The sequence below is a fragment of the Chlamydomonas reinhardtii genome, chromosome 15 (assembly GCF_000002595.2).
Source record: "Chlamydomonas reinhardtii strain CC-503 cw92 mt+ chromosome 15, whole genome shotgun sequence".
NCBI lineage: Eukaryota > Viridiplantae > Chlorophyta > Chlorophyceae > Chlamydomonadales > Chlamydomonadaceae > Chlamydomonas > Chlamydomonas reinhardtii.
Window position 1 is genome coordinate 113,897 of NC_057018.1, and position 9,370 is coordinate 123,266.

At 61.9% G+C, this 9,370-nt stretch overlaps 3 protein-coding genes across 4 annotated transcripts in view; 1 reads left to right on the forward strand and 2 right to left on the reverse strand.

Moving 5' to 3' along the window:
* The window catches only part of CHLRE_15g634913v5 (uncharacterized protein), a 2,022-nt gene extending 1,411 nt beyond the window's left edge, over positions 1-611 (forward strand). Inside the window, exons 3-4 of the mRNA XM_043070498.1 lie at positions 123-194; positions 357-611. Of these exons, the coding sequence (XP_042916356.1) occupies positions 123-194; positions 357-369 (85 nt within the window). The 3' untranslated portion in view covers positions 370-611. The remainder of the gene's footprint in view (positions 1-122; positions 195-356) is intronic.
* A 315-nt stretch (positions 612-926) lies between these two features.
* On the reverse strand, positions 927-4,389 carry CHLRE_15g634925v5 (uncharacterized protein). Of its 2 annotated transcripts, XM_043070499.1 has the most exons (4): positions 4,187-4,389; positions 3,064-3,767; positions 2,470-2,568; positions 927-1,938 (listed from the first exon to the last, which is right to left on the reverse strand). In XM_043070499.1, the coding sequence occupies exons 2-4, from the start codon at positions 3,566-3,568 to the stop codon at positions 1,889-1,891; spliced, it is 654 nt and encodes a 217-aa protein (XP_042916358.1). In that variant the 5' UTR covers positions 3,569-3,767; positions 4,187-4,389; the 3' UTR covers positions 927-1,888. The 2 variants fall into 2 exon arrangements, with proteins under 2 accessions (XP_042916358.1, XP_042916357.1); XM_043070500.1 differs by having other exon boundaries at positions 3,064-4,229.
* A 2,534-nt stretch (positions 4,390-6,923) lies between these two features.
* CHLRE_15g634950v5 (uncharacterized protein) overlaps positions 6,924-9,370 on the reverse strand; it is a 15,356-nt gene continuing 12,909 nt past the window's right edge. The window contains exon 5 of the mRNA XM_043070501.1: positions 6,924-9,006. Within this exon, the coding sequence (XP_042916359.1) occupies positions 8,726-9,006 (281 nt within the window). The 3' untranslated portion in view covers positions 6,924-8,725. The remainder of the gene's footprint in view (positions 9,007-9,370) is intronic.

The window sequence follows — 9,370 nt, forward strand, 5'->3', positions numbered from 1 at the left end:
CAGCCGCCGCCCGAGACCTTAAAGTTGGTGTACACGAAGTACAGCACTCCCAGCACCAGTGACGCCACCGGTGTCAGGTTGATAGCGACCAACGCCTTGTTTACTGCCGTGTCCTGCTTCAGCTGCGAGATGTCCTTCTGCATTTCGCCGATGCTTCAGCCGCCGCCCGAGACCTTGAAGTTGGTGTACACGAAGTAGGTGTGTGAATTTTGGTTTATGCTTGACCGGTCAAACCAAGCGCAGGGGGCGGATGTTGTTTCTCTGGGTCGCAGATGGCCCTTTGCGGCGTGGGTACGGCGTGCCCCCGCTTGTCCCTTCAATTGTAATCCGCATCCTTATCCGCTGATCAATCTCAGGTGCTACTTCTGAGGGGTGATGTGTTGCCAGTTCTGGTGTGTGCATGTGATTTGCGACAACCAGAGGAGTGGTACGTGTGGAGAAGGCACATGTGGATTGAACTGTCAACTTCAAGCACGTCAATAACTGTGCGTGGGCCTGGTTAGGTATGTGGGGGAGGGGGGTTGTCTGCAACCATCGGCCATACTGGGCCACGGTAACGCCTCGAAACACGGGCTCGCAGATCGGCGCTGGGTGACGCGCATTCCCTAATCAGGGGCCTCCTCCTGCCCCGGCGCATCAGTGCCAACTGGCTCGCAGACCGGCTTCTAGAAAGCAGGATAGCTCTCGCGGGGAAACCATCAGAACCCGCCGCACCAGCGTCCTCACCCGTAGAGCAGCGACCTAGGAAGGTCGAGATGGCACTCTTTTGGGGAAGTTCGGCACAAGTATGTTCAGTGCCTACACAGGTAACGGAGCCGAACCGTTCCTGATGGGTTTCGATCTTGCGACCTTGATGTGACTCCGGCACCCAACTCCGGCATCGTGGCGCAAGACCACCCGCGTACAAAGCCCACGGGCGGGCGGTTAGCTGATAGAGGTTACATGTGGGACGACAGCCGTGGACTAGCCAGGGCCCCAAAAACGTACGAGACACGCACGCTCACCCGAGGAGAGATCCCCGAATGACCCCCATGCTCCTCGCCTCCGGAGAGGGGAGGAACCCCAGGCCCGGCTCACCGCAAACGCTAGCGCTGCTCACCTAAGCCGTGGGTCGGCGTCATAAGACTACCTCTTGCGAGTCCCTAAGCTGACAAGCTAGGGTGAGGCCGGTGGCGAGTCCGCTGTTGGCCCTACCAAGATAACCCCTCCAACATCATCTGACGCTAGGAATGGGTGCTGGTTCGGGACAAGGTCCCAGCGGCGCGGAGGCCGACGCAGACTCACAAACGCAGCTAGCCGTGACCAGAAGTCCGCAATCACCTCCACACCGATCCTTCGCACAACAGCAACCTCCGCAGTCCGGTCTGCAGCATCACGGCAAGCGTAAAGGCGCTGTCGGCCGTATTCCAGGGCCGCTACAGCAGCCAAGCACACGATGTCCCACACCGCCTGCGATAGCCCTGGTGGCGCCTGTACTAACCACAACTGGTTCCGTGTGATGTCCACATTCGCATGCTCCCGCATCACATCACGCAGAGCCTCCGCCACCACACAGTCCCAGAAGTGATGAACCCTAGCGCCAGCAGTCATCTGAGTCCCACACGGGCATTTCTCCACGCGTCCATCTGCGGCCCACGCCGCAAGCATCCCAAAGCCCGTGAACCCATTGACTGCCAGACGCCAGAGCGGTTCCTTGTGTCGCGGCTCCCACACCAACGCCCACAGCCGCGCCAGGGCCGCCCGCAGCGCATGAATCGCTTCCGCTGGCGGCGCGGCGCCGCTGTAGGCCTCCTGGATGAAGGCCAAGTGACGCACGCGGAGCGCGTCGTACGCAGGCGCAAGTTGAAGCTGGGTTGCCTGCTTCACCGTAAGGGTCAGCAAGGGCACGTCAGCCGCGCCATGCCGCCACCCCAGGCTCTGCGCAAGCAGCAGCCATACCTGGGGGGCAGGAGGCGCTGTAAGCGATCCTGTCATCCTAGGATGCGTTTTGTGACTGCTTACAATTGGTATCGAGACCGAATAGCGCATACGTGCGATACGGCCTCCGAGGTCGCAAGGTCGATCCGCGCCAAGCGCGCTTATCTCACAGTCACGCACCGAGCTTAAACAACGGCAAGCCCTTGTACGCGCTGAGTGCTTAACCCGCTGACCGCCGCCAGCAAAAATGGGTTCGAGGACGCACCCTTCTAAGGGGGGGGAATGTAAGCGATCCTGTCATCCTAGGATGCGTTTTGTGACTGCTTACAGGCGCGGAGGCCGCGCCGCCAGGCGCATGCAGTGTGGCCGACGCCGCCACCCTCCACGCCGCCGGTACACGGGCCAGCAGCGCGGAGAACTGGGCAGCAGCATCCGGGCCGGACTGCAGCTCCGGCGGCACGCGCGCCATATCCGTAATGCGCAGGATGGGGCGCAGGACGGACCGCTTGTACTGTATAGTGCAGCGACGTGCGAGGCGCGGCCCGAGCGCACCAGCCGGCTTGGAAGCCACCAGCTGGCGCACCGCGGCCAGCGCCTCCCAGCACCGCACTGCCGTGCCGAGCGTGAGCAGACCCGGCAGCGCCATGAGAGCTGGGAAGTCACGTTCCAAGCCACCCGCTTGAAGCCCCGCCGCACACGGCAAGACTGGATTGCCCCAGAGCGGAAGTGCAAAGCACCAGGGCCCTGGCACCAGCACAGCCGGGCGTAGGATTGTGACCGGAGGCAGGTAGCTGAGGGCACCCAGGAGGCGCACGAGGGCCGGGCAGGTTGCCGCCACCGGCTGGCCGAAGATTGCACAGCCATCGGCAGCGGGTCCGACACCGCCGGCCGCCCGCTGCATCGTCAGGACGCAGAGGGGGTGGGCGGCCGTGTGTAGCTGCTGCACCAGGGCGGTGGCGGCAGCTGTCCACGGCGGTACGTAGGTGCCAGCCGCAGAGCCGTGCATGTGCTGCAGCCAGCGCACAGCCAACACAGCGTGTCGGGCGCGCACGTGTTCCACCACCGGCAGCAGTCCAAAGCCGCCATCGCGTGGCGGCAGGGCGACGCAGTCGGAGGGGAGGCCGGGAGGTCGGGCCCGGCCAGCACCTTGCGGCGTGGCAACGATGATGCGGCGGTCCACAAACCGCACAAGCGTTTTGAGGAAGTCTGCCAAAACCGTCTGCGGCGGCAGACCCGCAAACTCCATATGGTAGAGCACACGGCTGACGGCGTAGGAGGAGGCACAGAAGCCACGGCCAAAGGCAGTTAGGGGGAGGCCGCAGAGCGTCCCCAGGGTGCCAATGGCAGGGGAGAGGGAAGGAGCCCCCTGGGCTGCAGCCGTGCCAAGTGGGAGGTCGTAGAAGACCACACCCAGCGTGCGCGAGTGCGAGACTACGCGCAAGCCATGCGCCATAGCAACTGTGTTGGGCGGGGCAGGCGCGGCTACGGCACCGCCAGCACCCGCGGCAGAGCCGCCGGCCGTCACGCCACCAGTGACCACAACACCGGCAGCTGCCCAAACCGCGCCCGCCCGAGAAGGTACCGCACCACCGGCCGCCAAGATGCCGGTTAGGTATGTGGGGGAGGGGGGTTGTCTGCAACCATCGGCCATACTGGGCCACGGTAACGCCTCGAAACACGGGCTCGCAGATCGGCGCTGGGTGACGCACATTCCCTAATCAGGGGCCTCCTCCTGCCCCGGCGCATCAGCGCCAACTGGCTCGCAGACCGGCTTCTAGTAAGCAGGATAGCTCTCGCGGGGAAACCATCAGAACCCGCCGCACCAGCGTCCGCACCCGTAGAGCAGCGACCTAGGAAGGCCGAGATGGCGCTCGTTCGGGGAAGTTCGGCACAAGTATGCTCAGTGCCTACACAGGTAACGGAGCCGAACCGTTCCCGATGGGTTTCGATCTTGCGACCTTGATGTGACTCCGGCACCCAACTCCGGCATCGTGGCGCAAGACCACCCGCGTACAAAGCCCACCCGCGTACAAAGCCCCCGGTTAGGTATGTGGGGGAGGGGGGTTGTCTGCAACCATCGGCCATACTGGGCCACGGTAACGCCTCGAAACACGGGCTCGCAGATCGGCGCTGGGTGACGCGCATTCCCTAATCAGGGGCCTCCTCCTGCCCCGGCGCATCAGCGCCAACTGGCTCGCAGACCGGCTTCTAGAAAGCAGGATAGCTCTCGCGGGGAAACCATCAGAACCCGCCGCACCAGCGTCCTCACCCGTAGAGCAGCGACCTAGGAAGGCCGAGATGGCGCTCGTTCGGGGAAGTTCGGCACAAGTATGTTCAGTGCCTACACAGGTAACGGAGCCGAACCGTGCCTGATGGGTTTCGATCTTGCGACCTTGATGTGACTCCGGCACCCAACTCCGGCATCGTGGCGCAAGACCACCCGCGTACAAAGCCCACGGGCGGGCCGGTTAGCGAATTTGGGGGAGGGGGGTTGTCTGCAACCATCGGCCATACTGGGCCACGGTAACGCCTCGAAACACGGGCTCGCAGATCGGCGCTGGGTGACGCGCATTCCCTAATCAGGGGCCTCCTCCTGCCCCGGCGCATCAGCGCCAGCTGGCTCGCAGACCGGCTTCTAGAAAGCAGGATAGCTCTCGCGGGGAAACCATCAGAACCCGCCGCACCAGCGTCCTCACCCGTAGAGCAGCGACCTAGGAAGGCCGAGATGGCGCTCTTTCGGGGAAGTTCGGCACAAGTATGTTCAGTGCCTACACAGGTAACGGAGCCGAACCGTTCCTGATGGGTTTCGATCTTGCGACCTTGATGTGACTCCGGCACCCAACTCCGGCATCGTGGCGCAAGACCACCCGGTTAGCGAATAGAGGTTACATGTGGGATGACAGCCGCGGGCAAGCCAGGGCTTCATAAACGCACGAGACACGTACGCACACTCGAGGAGAGAACCTCGAATGACCCCCATGCTCCTCGCCTCACTAAAGGAGGGGAGGAACCCCGAGCAAGGCTCACCGCAAACGCTAGCGCTGCTCACCTAAGCCGCGGGTCGGCGTCAGACTGACTGCCACTTTGCAAAGTGCAACTCCTACCCCAAAACACCAGCACCAACAGGGCAGGGCCCTCACACTGTTGGGTGCAGCCCGAAGCTGCATCCTGTAGACGGCCTAGGGCCGTGCAAGTTCGCTGAACCACGAGGATCAGCCGGTCCGACCCACCAGACAGCACAAGCCACAGCGCCCGCAACCTAGCGCAGGCGGTGCAGGCACGCCCACCGCCCAACCAAGTCCACACATCCTCGCAACACCCTAGCACAGCAGACAGCGCCAGCCAGCCTTCGCTTAGTCGGCCTGCGCCAGCCAGCCTTCGCTGGACTGCCTTCGCCAGACTGCATTCGCCAAGCAGGTCTCTCCACTGGCCACACCACGAGGTGTGTAGATGCGCCCACAGCTCCAGCCGCCGCCGCCCGGAAGACGCCGGTCCTGGCTCCCGCCGCAGCGTGCCCCGGTTCACGCGCGGCGAGCCCGGCGCCACGTCAGGCCGCGGCAGCAGCCCACAGCAACAGTCGCCAGCAGCGCCAATCGGCCCTCCGTTACCGAAAGAGCCGCTCAGCGACACGCCACTGCGAGCCCGGCAGCAGCGAGCGCCCCGCCAGAAGCATCGCGAAGCCATGAGGACGAGGTCGACCGGCGAGCAGGCGCGCCACCCACGCGAGGTCGCGAAGGCTCCACGGCGTGAGATCATGATGGTCGGCAAAGAGTGCCAGAGCGGGGGCCGCTCGGCAGGACGGCGACGATGATGTCGCCGACTGAGTGTCGCGCCGCAGCCAGAGCAGTACTGATGCACTACAGCTGACCTAAGCAACGCCAGGGACGCCATGGAGGCGCCACAGGGGATCGGCGCGGCCACGAAGGCCGGCCAGGAACTACTGCCGACAAGGAGGGTCAGGGCGCCGAGGCGCCCTAACGCAACCAAGCGGAGTAGAACGCTTATGTTTTATTATAGTTAGCGAAGCTATCTACGGGTCCTCTGGAAAGTGTGACGCATCCTGTGCGTCGTCGCGTACAGCGCGATTTCGGCCGAACGCATTGACATAGCCGAATGATCATAGCTTCCTCTATACGTGATCTTGGTCCCAGGGCGCGAGAGCGAGTGCAGCGTATGAACGAGGCCAATAACTGCGCTTCATTGTCAGGCGCGAAAATGCGCGTAGCTATAACCTACATCGCAATTCACAGGTAGCACAGATAAGGCTGTCTGAAAGCACTAGAACATGCACATGAAAGCCAACTCGACCGATCACAAACACGAAAGCTTTCGCGTAGATGACGAGGAGACGTATCCATGCATAACGTTGATATATGCAGAAATGCACAGTTGCGAACTTTGGCGGGAGGTGCCAGCTCGGCGACGCCGACCTCGCTCCCCGCCCCCCCCCCCCCCCCCACACACACACACCATTACTCTGCTTTGTTCTCCGCGTGACAGCATGGCAACGCCGCATGCCCATATCTTTTCCCAACCACTACAGCTCGGTAGCTGGGCTCAGGGGCTAAGTTAACGCAATGATAGTGGAAATAGGTCAGGGTTGAATTTGGTTGGTTAAGTCAATGTGTTTTGTAGGGCTGAACTGCATGCACGCTGGCATATGGCAGCCTGCGTGACCACTTAGTGCTGCATGGGCACCCCCTTGCACGCGGCAGGCTAGGGCTCTCACTTAGCAGGGGAAAGGCGCGGGGAAAGCAAACACGAGATGCTGGTTAGTCCTACAGTATTGCCAACAACGCTCAGGTTGTAGAGGCTGCTGCAAGGGTTCCTTGTAGAATGTCGCGTTCTGGTTGTACTGACTGACGCGAGTTTTTGACGACCGGTTGCTCGCTGACTACCCTGGCCGCGCGCTGCTAGCGCGCTCAGAAAGAGGTAACCAAAGGCAAGAGACTCTGGTTGAATACTAACTGGGTGTCATGGCGAAAGAGAAAGAGGAAGCCTGTTTCGTCATCCAAGCCATTTTAAGGAATTCGGCCACTGACGCCGCCCCTGCCTTCGTAAGATACGAGCGCTCGATTGGGGGTCTCCGCGCCGCACCCATGCTATGAACGACTACCACCCGCTGCAGAAGGCCTGCTTGTCTCACACCCCAGCCCAGTGTCCACTTTACCTCATGATGCAGCGCACTCGCCCCTACTCGCCCATCCTAGTGAACCTAGAGCGGCCTCCTTAGCCCTAGGCTCAGCCGCTCAGGCCTCAGCAGCCTTCTACAGCGACTCCCAATCATGCAGGGCTGAGGCTCCCCTTCTGTGGCTGCCGCGGCGCCGCCCTACCTGATGGTGAAGCCTCACTAAGCCTCCAGGCCCCAAAACCCCACGGAGCTCAGCAAGTAGACATACCGTATTAGACAGGGGTTCAGGCGGTCTTGCCTGTCACGATGATAGTAATTAGACAGAGATGCGCCGTGGGCGCTCACTGCCGCCACGGCACCTGTGACGCCGGCTATCCTCTTTTCCTAAACCCACTGCAAACGGCAACAAACCCGAATTGCTGAGTCCGGCATCGCCGCTACAATCAACGCATTCCAGTCCTCGCCGCAAACAAGGACACGCGAAGAAATCTGTTGGGCGACACAGTGTCTTTCCCTTGTCAACCCGAACCTGAACCCGAACGCGAGCAAGGAAGCGCCCTACCGCTAACCCGCCGCGCTCACACACACACACACACACACACACACACACACACACACACACACACACACACACACACACACACACACACACACACACACACACACTGCCTGCCCAATAGACAACAGTTTAATTGGCGCCGTCACAGCCCCGCGCCTTCGTTCTGTTGTTTTGTTAACACAGCCCCGTGTCGTGCGTTCGTGGCTCTCTCGCATGCATTGATAAATGTAAACAGCGCATTTTCGCTATCGGTGGAGCACCCCAAACCGACCACTACCGGCACAGCCAGCGCCCCTAGCAGCCCCGGTGGAGCCCCGGTGGAGCCCTGGTGGAGCACCGGTGCGGTGCAGTCCTCCGCTGCCGCTACTGCCGCTACTGCCGCTACTGCCACACCCGCGCAGCCCAGCCGCGCTGCCAGCCACATGCCACCACACAAAGACACAAGCAAACACACACGCATTGTTGCATAACACAAACACACACGCATTGTTCAAACACAACACGAAAAAAAACACAAACACACCCGCCTGGGCGCACATGCCCGCAAGCACTCCTCACGCCCCCGGGCGTTGACCGCTCACGTCCATTTCTGCAAAGCCAATACGGTACTGCCAACAGATAGCGGCTTGATGAGCCAGCACACACTACCGGTAGTGCATCCTGACAAATGTGCGTTGTGCGTGGCGGCATGGACAGGTGTTCATGGCGGCGTGGGCTGTGTGGAAGGCACCGCACTCCCACTCAACATAGTAACACGCACGCGTTCTTCCGACTGCCACGAAGACCAGCCGTCATTTGTAAATTTACCTTAGCTCGTGCGTATCAAAAGAGTATAAATGGCAGGATAGGAGCCGCGTGCATTGTCCGCACTCTCATTGGAGCATCACAGCAGCAATTCAAATAAATAGAAGACGGCCTGTTTGCTTTCGCCGGACTCGATCATTGCATCCCGCCGGCCGCAGCAAAGACACGGGGCCTCCCGCCCCGCGGCCGAGCCCCACCGGTCCCCACAAACCAAGGCCTCAACCAAACAACGACTACCCCACCCTCCGCCAAAGCACTCTGCTGCCCGGCTACCCTCATGCCAGAAGAAATGAGGCACACGCCCACCCTGCTTCTTACGCCCGCCCGCCTCCGCCCCCTCCTCCTCCCCCCAGCGGGCCGCCCATGCCCCTGTAATTGCTCTTGACGTCCCAGCTCTCCAACAAACTCCCCTCGCCCTCGCCCTCGCCATCACCGTCGTCGTGGTCCTGGGTAGACAGAGCGCCCGCTGTGTAGCTGCCGCCGCGTCCGCCGCCGCCGCCGCCGCCGCCGCCATTGGCGCCGCCGCCACCGCCGCCTCCGCCGCCGCCACCTGCGCCGCCGCGCTGCACTGAGCCGTAGGCGTTGGTCGCGGAGCCTGTGGGAGTGTGGGAGGGGAGGGGTGGCGGGGGTGGAGGGATGGCGGGGTACGGGATGGTGTGTGTGTGTGTGTGTGTGTGTGTGTGTGTGTGTGTGTGTGTGTGTGTGTTGAAAAGAAAACAACAAAACGAAGCCCGCCCAAGCGGCGCCGGAGTTACTTACGGATACCTACCGAATACCGAGCGTCGTGTTGCCGCGTCGACCCCGGTAGTCATACTTACCCGCGAAAAGCCTGTAACCCTCTCGGGCGATCGACGAACGATCTGACCCCGAGTGGCACCCATATGCATTGTGTGTGTGTGTGTGTGTGTGTGTGTGTGTGTGTGTGTGTGTGTGTGTGTGTGTGTGTGTGGCCGTCACAT